The sequence below is a fragment of the Miniopterus natalensis genome, chromosome 1, assembly GCF_054644295.1.
Source record: "Miniopterus natalensis isolate mMinNat1 chromosome 1, mMinNat1.hap1, whole genome shotgun sequence".
NCBI lineage: Eukaryota > Metazoa > Chordata > Mammalia > Chiroptera > Miniopteridae > Miniopterus > Miniopterus natalensis.
The window spans coordinates 174,912,636-174,938,723 of record NC_142081.1 but is presented as its reverse complement, the minus strand read 5'-3'; the positions used below and the strand labels follow the sequence as shown (position 1 = coordinate 174,938,723).

At 40.9% G+C, this 26,088-nt stretch overlaps 1 protein-coding gene across 1 annotated transcript in view; it reads right to left on the bottom strand.

Moving 5' to 3' along the window:
- CORIN (corin, serine peptidase) overlaps positions 1-26,088 on the bottom strand; it is a 178,767-nt gene that overhangs the window by 105,038 nt on the left and 47,641 nt on the right. The window contains exons 4-5 of the mRNA XM_087827585.1: positions 19,799-20,006; positions 3,160-3,341 (exon numbers count right to left, since the gene is read on the bottom strand). Of these exons, the coding sequence (XP_087683711.1) occupies positions 3,160-3,341; positions 19,799-20,006 (390 nt within the window). The remainder of the gene's footprint in view (positions 1-3,159; positions 3,342-19,798; positions 20,007-26,088) is intronic.

The window sequence follows — 26,088 nt, the reverse complement described above, 5'->3', positions numbered from 1 at the left end:
GTCATCCTTCCGATGGCTTATTGCTATATACCATCTTTTGGAGGGAATCCTAATTTAGCAGCAGACCTCTACTAAACACTGTGCTAACAAGAAATAAAACAAACTTCTGCTTTTGGCTACAAGGCAGTAACTTGTGGCAGGTCAATGCCCTCACCATGAAACCTGAAGAGCCAGATAAAACACAAGAAACATCTATTTAAAGGCATCTGATAGCCCATGAGACAAGTAGGAGGTGAGTGGCTAAGATTTCAGGGAGAAGATAAGCACAGAATAAAAGAATCTAGGTTCTGCAATGCTGTTTTCCTTGTGGAACTTGCTGGTTCTTGGCATGGAGTTGGGAACTGAGAATCTGGAGATGAGGCAGAGAAGCCAGTAGAGTTTTGGCAATCCCACAGGGTTAGAGACAAAAGTTATCATTTTGGTGCCGCCAAAGGAACTGGGTATTGGGTCAAATAAGGAGTGAGGAAAGATACATAGACAAGTGGGCCATGGAAAGGATTTCCCTTCAAGGCATTTGCCACAAAGAGCCAGAAGCTAAAGAGTTCAGCAGAAAACCTCTGCAAAGTACAGTGGAAATTCCAGCCATCCTGTTGTCCTCAGAAGAAAAACATCAGAATTGGTGGACCCCGAAAAGGAGCAGAACCCAGTGAACGTCTCAGTTTCTCAGTGGGGTCCACTGGAGAAGTGCACCCTCAGAACGGAAACAAACCAGAGGTAGCCGGAGCCTTAATAACATGCCTTAGAAACACCGCAAAATCAGCTCCGTCTTGGATCGGGCCAGGCGATCCGTTTGCACTCCGTGTGCCTACCCCTCGGGAGAGAATTTGTTACCCCCGCTGTCAGCCAGCAGCCTCTGGCTCCTTCAAGTTCTGCCTCGCCCAAGACACACACTTCCCGGGAAGGCCCACATCCAGGGCCTGCTTGGGGACTGGGGGCGGGGACATACAGGCACGCCCAGCTTAACAACAGGGATATGTTCTGAGAAATGCGTCATTAGGCAATGTTGTCCTTGTGTGAACATCACAGAGTGCACTTACACAAACCCGGACGGTCCCGCCCACACACCTAGGCTACACGGAATAGGCCACAGGTCTTACAGAACATTACTGCACAGCATGTGACTGCACAGAGTTTGTGATTCTACAAAACAACAGGCCATTAAATCAAGCGCAAGAGAAAATGATACAATCAAGAGCCACGGTAAACAGGAAAAGTACGAGGCTGCTGCCGGCATAGCTTGGCGTACTGTTTTACCACAAATTTCTTTTTTTATTGGTAGAAAGAGTAAACTCTAAAATAATGCTAAAAAGTATAGTCTAGTGAATACACAAAGCAGTAACACAGCCACGTATTAGCGTTATCAAGCATTGTGTGCTGGCGTAACTGGATGTGCTGTTCTTTTCTGTGACAGGTGCAGAAGGCTGTTTACGCCAGCATCACCACAAACACGTGAGCAACGCCTTGTGCTGCAACGTTATGATGGCTACCACGTCACTAAGCGATAGGAATTTCTCATCTGCATCATAATCTGTGGGACCACTGTCGTAGATGAGGACCGTCATCTACCAAAACATCATTACGTGGCACAGCACTGTAAAGGCCTGGCTACCTTGGCCTAGCACGCAACAGCTCTCTCAGGCCACATGTGCTCCAGAGCTCCCACGGATTTAGCTGAGGCTTTCCTGGCCTGGATCTCATTTCAATGTCTCCTTCTGCCCAATCCTCCTTTCTCTCTCTCCTTTACATAACTGCTGATACCTAATAAATACCCTGTACAACAAAGTCCATCTCAGTGACCGCTCCTGGAAAACCCAACTTGTGACAGTCCCAGGAGCGATCCAAGAAAGGAGGTGATAGGATGGTGTTCTTGATCTGGATCACTCACAGCTGGGATGGCAGTGAAGTTAACATCATTGATGCTAAGTGGAAACAGATGCTAAGGGGGTGGTCCAATTTTTAAAACCTTCATCAGAGGTGACCTGGAATAGTATGCTTATGGAAAGGAATATACTTACTGGGGTAACTTATCAAGTGTTTGACACGTACAGAGGACAATGGATTGGTTGGCTGACTGCTGAGAATCAATGTCCTAGAAAAAGATAACTCAAAGCTACAGGCAATTGTAACTCATCTGTGAAAGCCAAAGGGCCTCTCTAGTAACTTAGAAAGAGGCTTTTACATTCAGGAGCAGGAGAGTCTAAAAAGCTGAAGACCAGAAAAAAATCAGTAATGTAGACCCATTAAAATTAAGACTTTCTATTCCATTACAGATACTAATGAGAGGGAGAAAAGGCAAGCCACAGAGTGGGAAACCTTCCCAGTACATATATCCAGCAGAGTGCACATCCAGAATGCATAAAGAACTGTAAGTCAAAAACAAAGACAGACTACCTGACTTAAAAATGGGCCAAATACACGGACACTTTGCAAAAAGAGATACTCAAATAAAAAAATTTTGAAAATTCAATCAAATTCATAAGGGAATGCAACTTAAAATCACAGATATACTGCAAAGAGATACCACAATACTATTATCAGAATTGCCAAAATTAAAAAGACAGACAATACCAAGTGTTGGGGAGGCTTTGGAGCCACTGCCATTTTCACACACTGCTCATACAAGTATAAATTGCTATAACCACTTAAAAAACTCTTTTGCTGAACAAATACATAGTCCTGCTCAATCAAAGACATGTCCAAGAATAGTCATAGCATCGCACGTCATAATATCCATCAAGAAAAATACACTGTGGTATAATCATGTGTTAGAATACTATTCACAATGAGGATGAACAAGCCACTAGAAGTTGAAAATATACTGGATCTCCTCAACATAATATTGAGCAAACGCAGCTAGATACAAAAAGGAGCACATACTGTATGATTCCATTAATATCAAGTTCAGAAGTAGACAAAACTACCCAAGGTGCTGGAAGTCAGGAGAGAGGTTATTTTGGGAGGGTGAGATGACTGGGAGGGGGCTTGAGAGGGTGTCTTAGATGCTGATAATACTCTGTTTCTTGACCTGGATGCTGATTACATGGGTCTGGTCACTTTGATGACATCTATTGCACCGTGTATGCTATTTGCATGCAGCCTTGTATGAATGATATACTTCAATTAAAATTTTTAAAAATGCAACAGAACACAGACACCTACATTGCTTTCCTTTTTCTTGCTCTGGTGAGAAGCAAATCCTGCTGACGTTGCTGCTTTCCATTTGGTCGCTAAACTGGGAGCACTGGAGGAAATAGGGCCAGGAGGCATTCACCATCTCCAGGACTGGTTCACAGCCCTCTTTTGCAGCCTCACAGAAGGACAGACAGGGCAGGAGTCCGGGACTAGAAGAACAGAGAAAGGTGAAAATTAATATTTTTATAGACTACTACTTGAAATAATAATGAAATTAAAGTTGGCCACAAGGGTTGCAATATTATCTTAATTGATATTTACTATGTTAACAACTTAAATTTCTACACTCAATCGCATAAGAAATCAGCCACCCTAATGGCATGGTTCTAGAGGGAGTGAGCTAGTTCCATAACATACCATCTAACTATCTCCTGTAGGAGCATTGACACCCCCAATAATTTTTTTTTTTTTTAGATTTGTGTTATTAAAGTAAACCCATCAACACAAAAAGAGCTCTACTTAATATCAAAAAGCATAAATTAACATGGAAATGAAGGCCCCCAAATTGGAAAGGCAGAAGTAGGTCACAAAATATGTTAATTTCATTTCTCTTTTTTCCCTTTCAGAAATTCAACGAATCTCTGAGAGGCAGAGAGAAAGCCGCTGCTTAATTTCCATTGCCTCCCTGGAAAGGAAGCATAAAGACAAGTGGCAACTCAGTTATTTATCTACAGCTATAAACAATGTATTTGTCGATAGCTTATAAAGTTATTTATCTTCTCAGATTTCTATTTTATCTTCTGCGAAATAGAAAAATGCAGACAACTGTCTATTAATGGTAAGAGTAATGATGCCTCGGAGCTTGTCTTAATTTATCTGACATGCCATCAAACACTCCTGGCTCCATAGCTCTGTGTCTGGGGCCTAGGATGCTACAATGCCAAGGCCATGGACTTGTTCTTATAGACCCAGGTGGCTTTTTCTATTTTGCAGCTACAGGCTGCATCTCTCAGCCTAGCTGGTGAGCAAGCTAGCAAAGGCATCTCAAATGGTTTTAAGAAAAGTGGGAAAGAAAATAGACATCTCAGTCAAAGCAAAGCACACACTTCATTAATGTAGTGTCATTAAAATATTTCAGAGCCACACAATATTAGAGCTGTAAGAAACCTTAAGCAACACCTCATTCAAATCCTTCGTTTGAGACAGGACCTGATTCTGGGATCGACTGAAGGTCACGCAGCTTCTTGATGGAAGAATTGGGAAGAGAATCCAGATGTTTCGACTTTTAGTCCACACTCTATCTACTTTCCTACATTGTCTGTTCTCATATAAGGATGTAATAATTTGACTTTAAAAGGTCTTTGATCAAACAGCACATTTACAATACCCCATTCATATTTCTACGAATTACAGAAACATGAGTCCTATGAAGAATCTTGGGAGAGAGATCTTGTTATACTTAAAAATGTGGGAAAGGGGTACTCAGCAGTTACATTCAGATATGAGTGCTTTTGACTTTCCTCTCAGAAACTTGTGTTAAAACTGAATTTCTTTTTTTATTGTTGATTTTAAAGAGAGAGAGAAAGGGAAAGAGAGAGAAAGAGAGACACATCAATGTGTTGTTCCACTTATTTATGCATTCATTGGTTGATTCTTGTATGTGCCCTGACTGGGGATTGAACCTGCAACCTTGGCACATTGGGACGATGCTCTAACCAACTGAGCTACCTGGCCAGGGTCAAAACTGAATATCTTTTAGAGTCCTGATAGTCACATAGTTATCTACCTACATTAATATGTAATTAAATTTGTTAGTGAAGATCTGAAAGGAGAGGTTTTGCATTTGAAAGATTAGGTTTGGGGCATAAAACACGAACTGTTCCAGGCAAGTATCTTGGTGCAAAGAGAACTGATTGCCATTCAGAAAATAAATTAGGTATTAACGGGACAAAGAAAGTATCTCTTAAACAACATTTTCTATCCTATTCCAGAGAAGTTAGAGACTATTTCCTCAAATAAAATATGGGCGCATGGTTGAGGGAGGTGGAGAACACAGGATTCCTGTGCACTAGCTCACACTTGGCCAGCCTCTGTCTGAGTACTTCATGTGCCCTGACGCATTCATTTCTCACTACAGCCCTAAAAGATAAGCGCTAACACTGTCACCCCTAATGCCCAAGTAAGGAAACTGAACCACAGGAAAAGTAAGAGACTTGCCCAAGGTCGCTGAGGTCCTGAGTGTCAGAGCCAGGATTCACACCCAGGCAGATGGACCCAAGCACCCGCTCTATTAACTGCTCTATTACACGTCAATTCTTACTTCAGGAGTGTGTGTTCCAAAGCACAACTCAAGGGTGATTAAGAACTTGATCCACAGAGGGGGCTCTCCCTTCATTCTTCAAACTCCCAGTTAACCTGCACTGAATCAGAACTTGCCAAAGGGGCTAAGGAACACAAGGGCAGGGTAAAGCCGTTTGTCTTTCTGTTCCAGGTGTGAGACAGCCCACAGTAGAGCTACAAGACAAGCGAGGCTTGCCTTGGCCTACTTCCTTGCCTTTGCGTCCCTGGCCTGGGTCCCAGTCTCTGATACCATCCTGACCCCACTCAAGCACCCCACCTAGACAGCCACCTCCACCAGAGCATTACTTGCTCTTAAACATTGTTCTTCCTTTCCTACCGTAAAAACTACCTTCCCCAAGTGAGCAGCAGATCACAATTAGGTTTTCAAAGGGAAAAGATGAAAATAGCACAGAGTAATTTATAATAAGAGATGGAAACTTAACCGTCCCAAAGGTGTCTGCGTCATTAGAAGATTGGCTGGAGCAAAGGAATCTCTAATTAACGGCATTTCAGATGCCATTTACGGGGCGGGGGGGTGGGGGGGGAAATGCATCCAACATTGTGGGATGGGAAGATCACTGCAAAGCTAACACTCGAGGTTCAACTCTCCCAAGTGGTCCTGGGACATTTCCTCACTTCTGAATCCACATAGTTTTGAATCCCTCCACATTTTTTCTCAGAATCCTCTATAGTAAGAGCAATGAAGTTTCATGCAGGGGCCCAGCAGACTGTTTTCTGTTCTAAAGCTGTGTCTCTAACTCAGAAGCTGACATTCTCGTGGACTCTTCCTGTGGTCACTTTTGCAGGAAAGGATGAGTCCACCACCCTAAAACTTTCACGTGGCCAGTCCTCACCATCTGATCTTGTGCCAACAGTTCACGCACACCAAGACTCAGTTTCCTCATTTGAAAAGTGAGGGATTTGGAAGAGCTGAGCTCACATGGTCCCTTTAGCACTGACATTTTGTAAATCACAATTTACCCTTTAACACAACGCTTCTCAGAGGAGCAATGATAATCCCACCAGCTTTGCTAAATTTCAAAAGGTAACAGACATTTTTTTTTTTCTCGAGATTGGTTCTGGGAATATATAGAGGCATTAAAATACCATTAGGCCTTCCATTCTAAAAATAGGTCCTAAGAAAAATGTCTAGAGTGTTTCCAAATAGCTCTCTTAAGAGGTGTAACCAACGGAGACCCATAAGCTTTAAGTTGCTGGGCCAGGACAAGTGAAATAGTGAGAGAGTATTAATAACTAGCAGCCCTTTCGAACAGGGAGCAAACGAGGAGCCATTTGCTCTTGCTTTACATGACATTCAACGGCCTCTGAGGGGCTGAAGTGTTTTGCTTTCATCACATGGAACAGTGTGGAGAGATAGACCACACTATTTTGGAACATAAGTGTCTATATCTAAGCAACAAGCAGACCGACATCTGAAAACAGTGCTCGGCACAGGCAGGAGTCGGATCTGGCTATCAAATACTATTTTAGAAATGGTGATTATTTTAAATTGATGTGTGAAGTGCAGTTGGTGTCATGCAAAGTCTCTAACATGTTTCAACTAAAGTTCAAGCAGAAAACAAATATATAATTAGTTATACTAGGTAGTGATAGTGAGAGTTTTATTGTATTTCCATTAGGAAGGATGTTCTAAAGAGATTTATCTATAAAAAACTCGGATGCCCTAGCCCGTCTTGCCCAGTGGTTAGAGCATCGGCCCTGAGACTGAAAGGTCCCGGGTTCGATTTCAGCCAAGAGCATATACCTCACTTGCAGGCTCATTCCCTGGCCCTGGTTGGGGTCAGGGCTCTTGTGGGAGGCAACCAATTGATGTGTCTCTCTCACATCGATGTTTCTCTCTCTCTCTCCCTTCCACTCTCGCTGAAAAGCAATGGAAAAAATATCCTCAAGTGAGGATTAAAAAAAAGAACTTGGAGATTTTGCCTATACATTTTTAAGCATATTTATCTACCAAAGGTTTTTAAATTTATGTACCAAAAAAATTACAGATTTTTTCTTTATTATGCCCTTTTGAACATATCTCCATCCCCCCAAAAAACTTCAGATTTCATCAACAAAAACAAAATTCTGATAAGACCTAATGTTAAAATTATTGAATAAGCTATAGCTGCAATATAGGCTTATATAAGTAGGAATTTTAAAGTTTTACAAGTCGCTTTTTCTAACTTTCAAACTACTTTTTAACCTACAGAAAAGTTACGAAAATAGTACAGAAAGTTTTGACATATTCTGCATCCCAGCTCCCTCAAGGCTAACACCTTACACAACCACAGAAATGATCAGAACCAGGAAATTAACATCGGTACAATATCTTTCACTAAATTAAGGACCTTGTTCAAATATCCCTAACATCTTCATTCAGAATCCCACATCACACTTAATTGTCACTTTTTATGTTTGGCAGAAAAATTGACCTTTAAATATATTAGGAGAGCTCGGGAAAAACCCTTTTCCTTTTTTCCATTAAAAAAAAAAAAAAAAAAGAGTCTTTGTGGCAGGCAGACTCTAAGATGGTCCCCAATATCCCCTGCCTCCTGGTACTCAAGCCCTGCATAAGCCCCTCCCTTTGAGTGTGGGCTGGTCTAGTGACTTGTTTCCAACCAATAATGGAATGTCATTTCCATCATAAATAAGAGTAAGATTTGATTTCTCTATTGCTAGCAGACTCTCTCCCTTACTAGCTTTGATGAAGCAAATTGCCATATTGGGGAGGCCAACAGCCAGCTGGAAACTGAGGCTCACACTACAACAGCTCTTGAAGAACTGAAATTCTTCCAACAATCACATGAGCTGTAAAGTGGATCCTTCCCCAGTCAAGCCTTCAAATAAGACTCCAATCCTGGCCAACACCTTAATTGTACCCATATAACAGACCCTGAAGCAGAGGACCCAGGTAAGTTACTGCCAGATTCCAGACCCACAGAAACTATGAGATAATAGATATGTGCTATTTTAAGCTGGTAAGTGTGCATGCAGTAATGTGCTTTGCAGCAGTGGGTAACTGATATACTTTTCTTTGGTATCTCACTTGGTCAGAGGCAAGCTATTGAGTTAGATGTCTATTCATTGATGAGACTCACACACATATTTCTGAATCTGTCTTTGTTAGGCTGAATTGTTCAGTGAGCAATGTTTACAAAGTCATAGTCACCCAGCCAGTGTGGCTAAGTGGCTGAGTGTTGATCTATGAACCAGGAGGTCATGGTTCGATTCCCAGTCAGGGCACATGTTTGGGTTGCAGCCTTGATTCTATTGGGGATCATGCAGGAGGTGGCCGATAAAAGACTCTCTTATCACTGATGTTTTTATCTCTCTCTCCCTCTCCCTTCCTCTCTCTGAAATCAATAGAACTTTTAAAAAAAAAAAAAGTCATAGTCACAGGGGGCTCCTAGAGCTGCAGACCTTAGTCTTGAGGAGAATGTTAATGCTGGAAGGGTTTTGCAAGATAATTTACCCCTATTTCTTCTTTTTACATTGTGAGAAATCTGAAACTTAAGGATGATCACATAGGCAGTTACTATGACTCCAAAATGCCTCACCTAGCTGGCCTCTCTTCACAAACATGAGCCACATGTAACACAGGGACATAAGTCCACAAATGACACAGGAGCATGAATTCATCTCCACTGATGGGAAACACAGAGAAGCAACAGATGGCCTGTTCTCTCTGTGATGGACCAACAACTCCAGCTTTCTATGTCAGCATGTTCTGGTGGCCTTCAGACACCTCATAAGATGGGGTATAAGAGTGGCCGGAAAGAGGTTTCCTTGGTTCCCACCTTCACTAGACATGAAAGTAGAAAAGTGCTCAAGGAAATGTTTGTACATGTCACTGTCTCTCAGATCCGAAGAGAAATAACAGAAGTCAGGGTATTTGGGGGTCAGATCAGTCTGAAACTTTAAAAAACAGGGTCAGTGCAGTCTGCTGGGACAGGTTGCTGTTAGCATCTCAGACTTCAGGAAAAAAGGGAAGGGGCAGAAAATAGAACTTACAGAGAGCCACGTGGGGAAGCTGCCTGATAGGAGCCATAGCCTCTCCTAGTGGGATGCAAGCAGCCTGGGTAACCTGGCAAAGAAGAAACTAAGGGATCGCTACCCAACCTGACTCTCTTCTTACATTCTGATGTCCGGTCGGTGGCTCCATTGGCTGAGCCCCACAGGAAGCAAGAAAGTAGCCATCTGAAAGCCTTCCGACAGAGGAAGGTGGGAAGTGGATATGGGGAGGCTGGTGAGAAACAGGCGGCACACTGCATGCATCACACCCAGCGGGAGCTTAGCAAATACCAGTCAAAGATAAAGTGCAGTGTTGTGCCAGAAATCCTTAAACTCTGGTTCGCTTGAAATCTGTTAGGAGTGCTTCTACCACAGAAATCAGCAAATGCTACAAATGACAGTTTTGTTTTGTTTTGTTTTCAGGGAGCCCATTACCAGCACACCACTGGATGAATGTATAAATCATGTCATCTCCTACAGAAGGACAGCTGTTTTTATCTCCATTGAAAGGAAAATTACTGTCTTGCACTTCTTGAACCAGATCAAGGCATTATGTCGGTGTTAATTCATCATCTCCCAGCACCACTGCCCCTTTGACATGCATGATTTTGTTGGTGGTAATATCATCTACCCAAGTGCTCAAATCCCAAAACCTTTGCTTCACCCTCAACCCCACCATTTATGTGAAATTAATCATGAAGTACTGCTAATTTTACTTCCTCAAACATCCTCAAATCCATTTGTTCTCTCCCCGTTTTATATTCTAGTAAAATTAAACTAGTTGTAGCTTCATTAACAGACAGTAGATCTAGGCTAATTCTCTACCTGAAATGCCTTCTTTTTCCACCTTTTCCACATGACAAACTTCTATTCATCCTCTAAAATCCAATTCAACTGTTATTGCCCCCCTGGAAGTAGCCTTTTCTAATAGTGCCAGATGAAAAGAGTTCTTCCTTCCTCTCTGTGTTACTTCCACACCTTGTAAACTGATCACATTGTACAGCCATTTTATTATTTTCCTTTCTGATTCCCTATCATGCTGAGTCTCTTGAAGTCAAAATTGTGTGTTTTTCATCTCTACATCCCCCACATCAAATGGTACGCCTGGTACATTGTGGGTGCTAATAAGTGTATCCACAAATAATAATAAATAAATCGATAACTTTCTAGCACCCTTGTTGAATGAGCTGATGTCTGAAGCTGAGAGGGATTTCCCTCAGGCTCTGAATGTGCGTGGCAATACCATCTACCCCTCCCTTACGTCTACACCCTCAACACTAACATCTGAGCCAACAGTATCTGCTTACAGGACCGATTCCATCAGGCCGTCTTTCCCACTTAGGTCAGTGACCACAGGACATTCAGAATATCTGGGTCTCCCTCACCTTCTAGATGCCTCTATCCTGATGGATCAAATGTAATCTCAGTGAGGTATTCTTGAACAACACTCTGCTTAACATTGCATCTCTTGCCACCATTCTCTGACTCTCCCAAAGCTTCCTTGCTGGATTATTTTCCATTGCTCTTACCACTATCTGATCTACATTATTTATTTATTTATTTGCTACCTATTTATTTGCTCATTGCCTATGTAATTTCTCCTTCCAATGTAATATAAGCTCCACGAGGTCAAGAATTCTTGTCTGTTTATCTGTTGCTGTATCCCTAGTGTGTACAGTCATCACCCCATAAATATTTATTAGAGAAATGAATGAATCACATTCAGAGGGTAATTTGGTGGCCTGCTTGGAATTAAGCTATCAGTAGCAAGGCCGGGAGCAGAGCCATCACTATCTAACTGCCAACTTCCTGGGCTGCATAAGAGCTCACACTGTCCCAGCTCACCTGATCCCCTCCTCATCAGGTCAGCAAATTCTACACGTGCTATTCAGTCTTGAAATAATTGCCATGTAAGAGGAAAATGTCAGTAAAATTGCTATGGATGAAAACCCTACAATTAAATGTCTCACTTAGAGGCCAAGAGCAGGGTGTCGCCCTTAAAATAGAGAAAATTAAGGAAATACCAACAGATAAACACAGCTTAAATTAAGATGGGTGTGAACGATGTAAAACCACACAACCACCCCTGAAAGAGAATATAAAATTCTATACCCTTCTAACCAGCATGAACCTGGTTCTCATTACTACTTGGCATACTCACCAGGGCCCATGGGATACAGGATTAACAAATCACCAAAGAAACTTGCAATTGTTAAATGATTTTTGCAGCTGTTTTGATTTTTGCACATCATGAAATGGCACCTTTAATACAGATTTTTGAATGAATTGAATCACAAGTATTGAATCTAAATTCCAGCCACATCCACATAATACCAAGGAATTATTGAGCTGAAAAGTCAACAAACTAATTCACTGAGCTTGAGACACTGTGAGTGACATGACAAGGCATTTTCAGAAAGACTTGAGCTGTCATGGCCTGATTCTCTAGCTTTACATCTTTGTAAAATAAAAGTGACATGAGTTATCTGACTTTATATTACCCACATGTGGAGCCATTTTGGCTCATAAAATGGAACCTTACTTATCACTGATATTTTATGTATAATGCCAAAATGCATTTTCAATCTGTGTTGCCTGAGGCTGAAAAGCAACTATGATATAACCGGCCACCTAAACAGCGGGGTGGCCAGCACTGGCGTGGCTAAGTGACTGCTGTTGCCCTGGCCGGGTGGCTCATTGGTTGAATCGTTGTCCCACACATCAAAAGGTTGCGGGTCTGCTCCCAGGTCAGGGAGCGTAAGGGAGGCAACCAATTGATGTTTCTCTCTCACATCAATGTTATGCTCTCTCTTTCCCTTCCTCCCTCTCTAAAATCAATAAACATATTCTCAGGTGAGGATTAAAAATAATAATAATTAGAAATAATAATAAAAGACCCCTGTTTCCAGGGTAGCAGGTAAAATCAGGGAAGGAAGTAGCAAATGACTTTCAGAATAGTTAGTTGGTGATAGCACCTAAGCTTATCTTTTTTCTTTGCCTACTGATGATTATTTTTTAAAAATTATGATTATAAAAAAATTTTAATTCTGTAATGCTTGCATTTATTCCCAAATGTGCCACTGCAGAGTTCTTGGGACATAAATAAAAGCTTTAGTAAAATGAATTAGCAGTATGTAATTAATCTCCATTTAGAAAAAAAAGAATAAAGCTTATGTTGACTTTATATAATTTCTGAAATCTTCAAAAAATGTTTTAAATCAAACTCTATTTCCCAACTTGCTTTTTAGATGATTTCGGGGTTGCATTTACATGGGAGATGGGCACATGCTGTCTTGTAAAATAACATATTTAAGAACACAGTAAGCCTTCTAAAATGACATTATAAGTGGACAAATTTGTTACTTTTTCATTAAAACATTATCAGTAAAATTCAACTCAAAAATAGTGTGGCAATATAATATTATATGCGGTAGTAGAAATTGTGAGTATAAATTGGATGGTGAGGGACAGGGCTTTACAATTCTCACATAGCAAATAGCTTTTAAAAATTCATTCCAATAGCAACTTTGGCGCCTATGTGGATTACTCAGCTCAAAGCCATCTCAGTATTATGGCCATTTTAGTAATATGATGGAGTCACAAGAGGAAAAACGTATCAATTGTGTGTTTGAAATGACAGGAAACTTTTACAGTAACTTTAAATAATGAGAACTGAAACGCAGGATCGTTTTTCCAGGAAACTCGGCTGCTTCTAAAAGGATGTTTAGGGCATTTATAAGAAATTAACAAACTGTGCCTTCTGAAAAGGAAATTTTAAATATCTCTTGTTTCTTTTAACATATTTTTTCTTCTTGCCTAGTGGCTGAACCAAAAATATGCCTTGAACTTTTATTTACCTATCAGGATTTTAGCAAAAGCAAAAGTTCAAAAGATGAACCTACAGTGAATGGAAGATAGCAACATAGCAGAGTTCCAGTCCTGATTTATTATCAGAGTTTTAGAATCAAAACTCACAGAATTAAGGGTGAGAAACAGGGTGACAGTGGGACAGATATTGACAGGTCAGAAGTTCTATTTTCCACCATAAACTGTTTAACTCTGAGCATGAGCCAAGGCACCCAGGATACACAGGTGTTCCAAGCAGATAATTTAGCACCTCCCCAAGGTGATACACTTTAAATATTTGTTTAACATTTATTTAGGTGAAAACCCGAGAGTCAAATGGAGAGAAAGGGGGCTTTGGACGGGAGGGTCCCCACTGGCAAACACCAGGTGGCAAAACCGAAGTCCTGCAGTGAATTCAGCCCGTCCTTTCGGAAGGCAGTTGGGTGACCATCGATCGGTTGTTACTAGATACTCTCCATGGGCGTGAAGACAGCCCACCACAAAGCCCCCGCTGGATCCTCTCATTATTATTCCCAGTGCAAATGTAAAGTATCCTTGAGAAAAGTTATGGTAAATTTAATTCCTCTTTTTTTTAATGCTCACCCGAGGACATATTTTCCATTGATTCTGGTAAGACACAGAGGGAGAGGGAAAGAGAGAGAAGCATCTCTTCTATTGGTTGCCTCCTGCGCATGTAATCGAACCCACAACCTGGGCATGTGCCCTGACCAGGAATCGAACCCTCAGCCTTCGGTGCACGGGATGACTTTCCAACCAACTAAGCCCACAGGCCAGGGCTACTCTTTTTTCCATAAGTGTTTAGAACTCCCTCAAACAAGTGCAATGGGCCACTACGAATGGACCTGCCCTTTAATTCAACAGAAAACTAATTTAGCAAAAGATGCTAGATTCTTTGTTGAAATGTCTCCAGTAAGTTCTCAATAGTTGGCTTCATTACCTCCAATGATAATAACTCATCATTTCCTGAGACAACAATTCCACATGTAGACAAATTTATTACCCAAAAAGTTCTTACTTTTGTTAAATGAGAATTTATTTCTCTGTGACTTTCAATTATTGGTTCCATCTTGGCCCCGTGGAAACATACAGAAAAGGTGTGCCCCCTCTTCCAGGCCAGGCCAGAAGCGTTTGAGGATGTTCGCAGTGCATCCCGGGCTCCCACCCCCAGGTTCCTCAGCTGTTCTTTACATGGACAGATTCGAATCATGATCCTGGTCATTATTCTCTGGACACTTTATAACTGTTTTGCTTCTGCTCTTTATCTAAACCTTAAGTCTAAGGTTTTCAACTACTGTTGACCTGTAAAGTCTTTTTAACTGAGTGTGTGTAGTCAATACTAAAAAGAAAGTGCTGAGCCCCAGGCCAATCCTCAGAAATAATTCAGTGCTTCCTCATGTATTAGGTCCAGGATTTAGACAGCTTGAAAAGAACAAGTTACTATATTTCAGCTGGTTGTTCTGCCATCTGAAGCTCACTCAGAAAGAAGCTAAATCATTTCTGGGAATACCATCTAACTCCATTTAAAATTGTTATTCACTTTATATGTATAAAATTTGATTTATACGTGAACTTTCAGGACCATGTGAATTACAGTAAGCAACGTACAACAACAGCTGACATATTTCGAACCCCCATTTACCTAGACATTTAGAAGGGCTCCCTAAAGGATGAGTTTATTTACTTATTCATTCCTATAAATATTTATTGAGCACCTACTATGTGTGGGGCACCGTTCTGAACACCGGGTACAGAATGATGTACAAAGTCAAGCTCTGCCACTGTGGAGTGTATAAAGTAAGACCGACGACACACACAGAAGCAAAAAGAGACACAGCCAGGCAGCAGTGAAAGAGAGCAGGGCAGCCAGCGAGGGTAGTCAGAGGAGGTTTCTCTGCAGAGAGGTCTTCTGAGCAGAGGGCTTAGCGGGAGGGATAGATCCTTAAAGGTAAAGGGAACAACATGTGCAACTGAAATGAGAAAGTTGGCATTTCTGAGAAACAGAAAGATCACTGCAGCTGGGGCAGAGCTGATGACACTAGAGGAGCAGGAAGGCTTCCAAACCATTAGCTTGCAATCTATATCCAATGGAAAGCCCTAGAAAGAGTAGAGGCAGGGGAATGACATCATCTAATTTGTGGGGGGTTAGAAACCCCCACCCTAGGACATGTTTTTATTGATTTTTGAGAGAGAGGAAGGGAGACGGAGAGAGAGAGAAACATAGGCTGTTGCCTCCCATGCTCACCCTGACTAGGGATCAGACCCGCACCCTGGGCTTGGGCCCTGACTGGGGATCAAACCCGCGACCTTTCGGTGTCTGGGATGCTGCTCCAACCAACCGAGCCACACCAGCCAGAGCTAATTTGTATTTTTAAATCATCACTTTGGCAGCTAAGTAGAAAATTAATTAGAAGGTGGAAAGAATGAGAAAAATATGCAAATCTTGCATCTCTGAAAGAGGTGATGAAGTTTATACCCTCCCAGAAACTCACGCACCATCTCTGAGTCCTACAGCAATAACAGTACTTACTATTCACAGAGAAGTTACTGTGTACCAGACAGTGTAGACCACGTATGAGCACCTTATGTAAGCCATGTTTAATACACACAAACTCTATGAAGTGGGTATGATCAGTATCTAACGGAGATGAAGAAACTGAGGGTCAGAAAGGCTAATGAAAGTTCCCAAGGTCTTATAACTGACAACTGGCAGAGCTATAAGGAATCAGGTTTCATCTGCCCCTAGGTTTTCAAGCACATTCTCTGCAGTCACCAGATAAATTCTCTAATCTCCAATGAACATGCTTATTTGGAAAAAAGTATAGGGCTTTTGAAAAGATCACTTGAAGAAACGCATTTGACCCTCCTAGCAATCCTACATGGATCAAGTACAGTACAGAGATATAATCTTTAATCTCTAGTCGTCTGGCTATATAAAATTTTTATTTATTTACACAGATTTTAAGAATTTCTGCTAAGGAGCCAGCAGCAAAGCAACACCCCAGAGGGGAAAATCAATAGCAAAACACGTCAAGTGTTTAATGTTAAGGCCTCATTTCATGAGCAGAGTTTCTCTGCAAAGAATTAGAAGATGTGAGGAGGGTGATGACAATCAGCAGGGTCTCCTGGGTGTCTTCTAGAAGCAAAGCCAAAGCTGGATGTTCCAGGCCAAATTAACCCCTCTCCAAGCTTTGATCAAGTTATGCACCTGTTACTTAACAAGGTGAGAAAGGGTGATGGTTACTCATCCAAAGAATGGGGCTGCGACACCTGCTTCCTCTTTCAGACGCAGACACCTCCAGTGTACCTGTGCATCAGGCCATCTAGAAACCTTTGTTCTCCTGGCCTGGGAATTGTGAATTTCTCTCCAGCTACTTGCTGATATTTCTAAGCTACTCCTTCTATCCCACATGGTTTTAGGGTTACCCAGATGGTTTATCAGCTAAATCTCCATATTTTGAGCTACATTTCACTGAATCCATATAAAGTATACTCTATTTCAATTAGCCTGTTATATAGTGCATGACACACACGTTTATTAAAGTGCAACCTAGTCTAAAATGGACACTGTTAAAGTTCACTGTTATATGATGTAGTTTTAATGAGTATCTGAGGTCTCAAAGGAATCAAGTTAAAAACTATATGATTTAGGCATCCCACTCTACCTTTTTAAGTTAATTTTTAAATGTTATCAAGTAGCTATTTTTTCTAGGATGGAATATAAGCAATTTTTTGTTATTTGAATAGTAGAGAAAATTAATATAAAAGTATTCACTGTAGTGTAATATAAGAAAAATATGTTCAACTTTAGAATTATTTTCCATAATATGTTTTACTTTTTTCAAACTTATTGTGCTTATTGAATTTAGCTTGTAGGTCCTGTGCACATGATAAGTGATAGTAGGAAGTAATTGGTCTGAAAGTGTAATTATACAATTAAATGTGATGATAAATGTAATAACAGAAAATAGCATGAGTCCCTGAAAAATATCTGAAAACCGACTATAAATTATTACCCATTATAACAGAAATTGGAAAACTCTCACATGAGAGCACTTCTTAGGACAAACCAGGTCAGGAGAAAAACAAATTTTACTTAAGAGTGCCCTGAAGACTGTGAGCCACTTACCTAGAATTTTGCAACTAATTTAATTGAGAGCTGAGACTGAATTACAATAACAATGATCAAGGTGAAATAAGCGTCTCCTGGAAGCCGAAAGCTCTCTCTTTCATTGTCTTGTTTGTGCACACGCCAGTCCACAGGAAAGTAAAGCAAAGAGATGTAAGTGAAATTGTTTGAAATTCAGGAGAAATGGAATTAGAATCCAGCTCTAGCAGCCTTGAGTATTCTACCTAAATTTCTTTTAATCCATATAGTATTCTATGTTTATTTTCCAATCTTTCAATACTTAGCATATGTTATAAATACTTTTTGTGTCCTCAATTTTATCAGTACTTCCCCTTCTTTTCAATCCACTATTTGATAACTATTACTGACATCTATTGAGCTGTTTCTAAAAGCCAGGCACTATTCCAAACTCTCTGTCATTTAAACCTAACGTGAACTTCGTAAAGTAAATACAACTGTTATCTCCATTTTACAGATGAAAAGTCTCAGGCATGTGGCTCCATCGCCTGCTTTCTCAGCCACTGCAGTATGGTCAATGGTGGCCCCAAAAAGATATGTCCATGTCCTAACCCTGGGAACCTTGAATGCGACCTTATTTGGTAAAAAGGTCATTGTGGATGTCATTAAGTTAAGGACCTTGAGAAGATGAGATCATCTTAGGTTAATACTATACCCAATGACAAGTGCCCCCATAAGAGACAGAAGAGAAGACACAAACGCAGAAGGGAAGGCCATGTGAGGATGGAGACTGGAGCCAGAGCCAGAGACTTCCTTGGCATGTGGCTGCAAGTCAAGGAAGGCCTGAAACCACCAGAGGCTGACAAAGGAAGGAAGGGAGTCACTCAGCCCCCATCCTGAAATCCCCAGAGGGGCCATGGCTCTGCCAGATCTTGGACTTACAGCTTGTAGAAATGTGAGAGAATACGTTTCTGTGGTGGAAGCCACCCAGCTGTAGTCATTTGTTCTGGCAGCCCTAGGAAATGAATTCGACCACCCTGCCATACTGCCATCATTCTAGGGACATAAGGGGCCCCCTCACTACCATCTACACTCTCACCCCTGGAAAGACCTAACAGAGCCTCTCTGTTACCATGAAGGCACCCTCTACAGACAGTGCTTTCCAGCAAAACTTTCCTGAATGCTGTGCCTGCTAATAGTTCTTTACTTACTTCTACAGTCCAGAATCTACTACTTCTATTCTAACTAGCATTTCGTCTATGGCAATGCAGGCTTTTTCCAGTTCAAATAATAAATGGCTTTGCCTACTGAAAGTTATCTTTTACGCACTAATTAAATTAGTACACATAACATGCAATCTACTTGCACTTGAAAATGCAATTCATTCTAACATTACCATTCTGAAAACTTCCTAACATTTCAATTCAGATAATAATTGTGATTATTATTTTAACATATGCTTTTAAAATGAATACTTAGTATGTCAGATATTCCCTGACATGCTCTTCATTGATTTACCTTTATTGAAAATTATTTCTAACCCTATTCGATATAGTCTCAGTCCCTCTGCATCAACCCTTCGCCCTCCTCGCCCTGCTCTGAGCTCCAGTGTTGACCATGAAACTCAACAAGCATCTCACTAATACCTGATTTAAACGATGAGATATGAGGCTTGTGAGCTGATGATATTTAGATGAGATTTTTGGATCTTATCTATTGAGCTCCCATTAATTGCCTACAGTTGCGCGATGGTTGTTGGTGAGTTCAGTGGTGGGAGGCCCTGGCAGATGGAAGGGCAGGAGGAGAGTGAGGTCAGGGTATCTATTCCTTCTCTCTCTCTGCAGTCCTCTGGTTGGGGTCGCAGCACTTGGCCTGTCGGGAGAACCCCCGACCCACCCATCCCTGAACCCCCTCCCGGTGCTGCCCACGCTCTTGCCCTTTCAAGCCCTGAGTGGTGGAACTGCATCCCCCTATTACGGGGCCCTGGTGCCTCCCATCACTTATTTGTTCTCTTAAGCCAACCACACCTCCATAAATAGTCCCTTCAATAAACTCTTTTCCATCACCCCTTTGAGGATGCTGTCTCTGCCAGTCCCTCCCTGAAATAGCTACTATCACAGCTGATAGCATCAATCTAACATACTGAATAATTTCTTCCCATTAATAAAATTATTCCAGGTTTTCAAAACATTTCCAGTTTAAAAGAATTACAACTGGCTATGACTGGTGTGGGGCTGTTGTGGGCATTTTCCTCCTTCAACAACAACAACAACAAAATGTGGTAGCCTGGGGTAATTTTGTTCCTCTCAGACACTTTTGCTGCAACTGACTCATCACGGAATGATTTTGGTTCCAAAATACCTGTCATCCCCATCACTGACGCACTCGGGGAAGGCAAGGCTACAGCCAAAAAGCATGATATACTGATAGCAGCCGAAGCGATGGAGGTACATGAAGAACTTGAGGAACTTCTCCACATCCATGTCTTTCACAATGGGGGCGGGAGAGGCTGGCGTGGTGTGGTAGGGCAACATCTGACAGTGGCTGTGGGTGATGTTCACGCAGGCACCTGGGGAGTCAGGATAATTCCATTTAGGAGCAGACACATCGGAATTACAGGTTTACAAATTCATTTGATATGAAAGGTTAATGTGTTCATAAAGTAAAATATATTATATAAATAAAACTGATTATACAGGCTGTCCCAAAAAACTATTTACCATAAGGAGATGACATCTAAGGAATACTGAATCCTTGCTGTGGATTGTATATTATTGGCTATTAATGTTTATAAGTTCATTTAAAAAACACTCAGTAATGGGCAGTTTTACTTGAATTGTCTTATTTATGATATACAGAAAATTTCATGTTTTAAATGAGTTTTTCTGAGCAGAATTATATTCATGTAAACAATCAACAATCGGTTGAAAAGATGGTAAAAAGAGAAACCACTGGGAATCCAAACAGTAGACACCCAGTAGTCATTTCCCGAGTGAATGAGGCAATGAAATGGAACAAAGTCTTCACACGAAAAGGTTTCTTATTAAACAAGATGGAAGCAGATATGAAAAGGCCAGATGAGACCTGAGGGCACTAGTGTTGAGGGCTCATGCTGCTATTGTTTTCAATCATCTGTTCCCTAGAGTGTCCCAGGGCCTAGGGAGTCATCCTGTCCTGACCCTCCACAGACTGAGTCCTACCTTGGACTCCGCTCTGGACTCTCCTGCAGCAGGTGAAAGAACAAGAGGAGGAGCCGCCCTGCCTTTCGCCTAAAAGGTGCACAGTCTGGGTCTCATGGACTTTACTGCTGCACTTTATATCCCCGTGACTACTGGGTAACTACCAATCTGTACTTCTCAGTCCCTTCACCTTTTCCACCCAGGGGACTGGAACTATTGGGGGGGCACTTTGTTTAAAAAAAAAAAAAAAAAAAAAAAGGTAAAAATGTTACTCAGGTGATTTTTAAAACAAGCTATAAGAGATAAATAATTTTAATTTAATAAAATATAACTATTTGACTTTGAGCTACCTTCCTAAAATATTTTTGTTAGGTAACTTTCATGTGTTTTAAATAAAAAGTAAGAATTGAAAGTGATTTTAAAAATAAAAGCTGTATGTCCTGTTATCCTCACGCATGCTCAGTTGCTCCTAGCATGAGGCCACCATACGCAGGAAAGAAAGGGAAATGTGCTGACAAAGTAAAAGGCTCGGGAAAGCTGAACGGAAAGACCTGGGCGCTAGAAGGCTGCAGGGCTCCGAGGGGAGTGGGGCGAAGACAAGGGTTGCAGCTGCCAAGAGTGGGAGCAGATACGCTAACTGTCAAAGCGACAGCTCGCTCACTCCAAGGAGAGGAAGAGAAGCCAGGAGGCTGCACTGAGCCTGGGTCCAAACCCCGGCACCCTGGGTCCAAACCCCGGCGGTGTGACCTTGGGGAAATTACTTCACCTGTATAACCACCTAATCCGTAGAGTCAATTTAATACTAATGTTAATCATAAGGCTGTCAATGGAGATAAAGGACTTAAGACAATGCCTTCATACTGCTGATGTTCAAGAAAGACATACAATTCAGAGAGAGGAGAGGTTGAGATAAATTTACTTTGCTACAAAAGCTGAAATAAACCATTAGTATCTATTCAAGTTGTCTCTAATATAAAAGATATTTAAATTTCATTTCCAGTTACCGTTTTATAGTAAATATAAACCAATTTAAAGATTAAGAAATAGATAACAGATCCTGGAGTGCCTTCTAGGCAGGGTGTTTGCCAGGTACTTTTTATACAGCCCTTTATTTAACCCTCCCACACCAATGTGGAAATGCTCTTCTTATTCCCATTTTACAGATGATGACGCAGGTTCAATGAGGGTAAGAAAGGATTCAAGGTTACACACATTTTAAGTTGTAGAGTTGAAAATGAAACCAGGTCTTTCTGATCCCGAAGGCTATTTTTTCCTACTGTGTCATTCTGCCAAACGTACTATTTCATTTTAAAAACTGTAAAGTTCCTTCATCCATTGTAAAATATTTTAATGAACCTTTTTTGATTCCAGCAATAGATGGCTTCCCCAAGATTTGTAAAAGCTACACTTTATCAAAGAAAACAATGCATCTGCTGTTAAAAATGGGTTACCCATCCTCAGCCGGGGACAATTAGGATTGGGCACGCTCAGTGTCCATTCCTGGCTGTACTACACAGTCAGCCCAGGTCAGGACGACATCAGCAGAGTGGAATAATGAAGTTCATTCTTCATTCTAGATAACTCACACTAAAAGTGACATTTTGCCAGAATGATTTCGGGAAAAAACAATCTGAAAAGATACCGTGTTCTTTGGAAGGTCTGTAAGAGGGTTACAGAGAGATAAGAAGGAACAGAGAGCTAAAGACAGGGCCTCCTCTGGCTTCTTAACTAACTCTGTAAACATCTTTGAATCCAAACATGGTAACTTTTATTTCTCATGAGAGAAATAAAGGAGAAAAAAGTAAGACATATTTTCTTACTGAGTCATTTGTGACATTTATGTCTACATAGACAAGGCATAGGAAAGCCAATGTCTTGCTAATTTGTGCAGAAATAAAAATGTAAGTCCCTAGTGTAATGCGGTGTAAATTACCAGAGTTAAATAAGAGTTACCTACGCTTGCCAGAAGAATCATGACATTTGGGTTTTAATATTTTCTATATATTTTCATATATTCCACACTTAACATTTTTAATGCAACCTCAAGTCTCTTGTGAAAGTCTCTGGCCAAGCTTCCGCCTTTCACATCCTACACATATCTATGTGTGTCATTCTCTCATTCATATCCGTACCACTTGGTTCTAAGATGATTAAATGTTAGCTAAAGCCTCATAGCCTGGTGTAATTCATTCATTCAACAAATATGTAGTGTGGCAAGGTCGTAACACAGTGAGGGGTCAATATTTTATTGTAAATTAATTATTCACATTCCACAGAACTAAACAAGATGTAATATTTCAACTGACACATCTTTATTTATCAGTCGCTTTTCATTAATTTTAAAAGAACTACACATCTTGTCCCCATGTAATTATCTATCCTAGAACTATGAGTGATTGACTATTAACAATAACTCAAACCTGTATGGCGTTTTCAAGTTTGTAAAACATCTTTCCCATACATAGTATGGTGGTTCCACCATCTGATTCAAATCCTGCCTTTATCATTCTATCTTTGTGTAGCCTCTGAGAAGTTACCAGATTTCTCTGTTTATCAGTTTCCTATCTGCAAAATGGGGACAATAATATCTGCTATAGGGTTATTGTGAGGATTAAATGACTTTTACGCAATGCCTAACGCTGGCACATGCAACAAGTTCTAACAGTTTCTGCTGCGATTATCTTCTTGTGACCCATGAAGTAGGCATGAGAGATATTTGCGATTATCTTCTTGTGACCTGTGAAGTAGGCATGAGAGATATTTGTACCCATGTTATGTAGGTAGGAAAACTGAGGCAGAGACATTAACATTTTGTTCTGCCTATTTCCTCTGAATTCCATGAAGAATTCTTTGGCAGAGGGAATAATTACTAATACATGGAGGAGCAGAATTCAAAGTTTCATTAATTAGTTTTGCTTATTTGCAAAATAAAACACTGCTGGGTATTACTTTTTTCATAATTTTTTAAAAAATATATGTTTTTATTGATTTCAGAGAGAGGAAGCGAGAGGGAGAGAGAGCGATGGAAGCATCAATGATGAGAGAGTCATTGATCAGCTGCCTCCTGCATGTGCCCTGACTGGGGATTGAGCCACAACCCGGGCATGTGCCCTGACCGGGAATCGAACCGCGACCTCCTGGATCATAGGTCGATGCTTAACCACTGAGCCACACTGGCTGGGTGGTGTTACTTTTTTAAAAAAATACTCCTTAAGTGTTTACTAACATTCAACAAGGCGGCAGCAGAGCATTTCACCATGTGCGGAGTCCTGCTCGGGGCCCGTGCGCCCACACAGGCCGGCGAGCTTATGAAGCTGGCCACTGATTAGAGAAGGCGTCCTCCCTCCAGGAACCTCTGTTCCTCTCCACACAGGAATATCTGAGCGGCAGTCCCAGGGTTTCTCTATAACATTTGGTAAGAACTAAAGTTGACCAGTTTAAGAGCTGGTAGGGACCCTGATTCAGTCAGAAGGCTTCTGCCCTTTTCATGTGACATTAAAGTGTCAGAGGCAGAGATAACCAAACACACAAGCATCCCTGGCTTTGCCTACCCATTCAAAACTGCATTACAAAAGTGCCTCTCCCTGGGAAACCAGATGTATCTGCACACCGCATTCAGCTCCAGCTTGGAGACTCACACATTCCTCCAGGGAAACTGCCCACACTTGGAACTGCTGAGGAGCCCATGCCCTGCCCTTGTACGCAGCCACTTCTCTCCCAAATTTAGCCGAGAGAGAAAAAGCACGGTCTAATGCCAGGTCCCAACTATTTTGCTAAAATGTTTGCTGCTTATGCCTGCTTCTAAATTATAGTGTACATAGTAAGGCCAATCCATTGTGAGTGAGTCATTTTGAGTCTTTGATACATAGGGAGTTTCTCAGGAAAATATTAATGGCTATGCTATATCTCTACTGTGGATAGGTTAGAGGAATTTGATCAAATTGTAATTGCAGACACTTGTTGGGCATTAAGAAAAGCGTTTCTTTTAGATCAAGAAGACACTAACAGGAAATTCTGAAATACTTTTCTCCTATGTGTTACCAACTATAGTAGATGATGTCAATTCACTTGCCAGACGAATGAATGAATGAATGAATGAATGAATGAATGAATGAATGAATAAATAAATAAATAAATAAATAAATAAATAAATAAATAAATAATAAAGAAATAAAGGACTCTATGACCTGGCCTTGAACTATATAAATCCTGAAACTTCCTCATTCCTGCCATTTTCAAGTTAGGGTGGAAATGGAAGTAACTGGAATAGAGGTCTCTGTGGTAACAAAAAGCTAAAAAAGAGAAACATGGGAACCTTAAACATGGAAGTGAATTATAAAGGGTGGGGGAAAGTAGGTTTATAGTTGTGGGTATGTGTAAAAAGAGTTTATTCTTGTATTATTATTTATTGTATTATTTCCCATATGAACAACTGTAAGCCTACTTTTGCTACGCCCTATAGAGCTGGAATAGCAAAGAGCTGAAGTCAAAATTAGTGACCCTGCCCCAGGCTTGAACAGGGCAGACACACTGCTCACCCAGAGAGGGGGAGACCTGCGGGGTGCTGTGGGAGGCACGGGATACCCAACACAAAAAGCCCAAGAGTAGATGTCAAATCAACTTTGTTTCTGGGGACATTGTAACTCTTCCTACAACTGGAAAATTTTGGAATATGTATTTTAATGATAATTAGATATTTAATATAGGATTTAACATATTGCTCCATAAAGCCTTCGCTTTCTCCACGTGATTTCTTTAAACTATGAAGTACAATATTTTAGTTAAAAACTAGCTATTATTAAAATTCCTCTGTGTAAACAGTACAGCGAGTAGCCCAACTCTCAATTATGAGAGCAAGTTTAAACTCTACTACAAGAAGCACTAGGAAAAAAATGCTTTAAAAAGAGACTCTGAGAAAATTGATAAAATGTTGATAAACTGAGAGAGGGCATATGGACATTCATTGTGCAATTCTCTCTACTTTAGTGTGTGATCCAAACTTTCTGTGTAATTTTTTTAAAGATAGGATTCTGAAATTTTGTGGACTAAACCAAAAGCCAACTCATTATAAACACTTAGAAATATTTTGCAAAACAAAACAAACTTCCTTTAAGAAAACAATTAAACTCTCCATAAAGAAAATGGAATCTTAACATTCCAGAAATGCTGAGTGAAAACATTCAGTCCATAACATTCCACCCCCGGCCCCCTCAATCCATGTCCTTATCACAGGCAAAACACATGCATTCATTCCAACAGCCCCGGAAGATGCTCATTCCAGCATCTACTCTAAAGTCTGAAGTCCAGAGTCTCATCTAAATGTCACCTAACTCATTATGGGTGAGACTCAAGGTACAATTCACTCAGAAGCAAAATTCTCATGTGATTCCAAACTATAATGGTGGCACAGGCATAGAACAGACAGCGCCACTCCAAAAGGGAGAAATAGGAGAGAAGGAAGGGTTGGTGGGT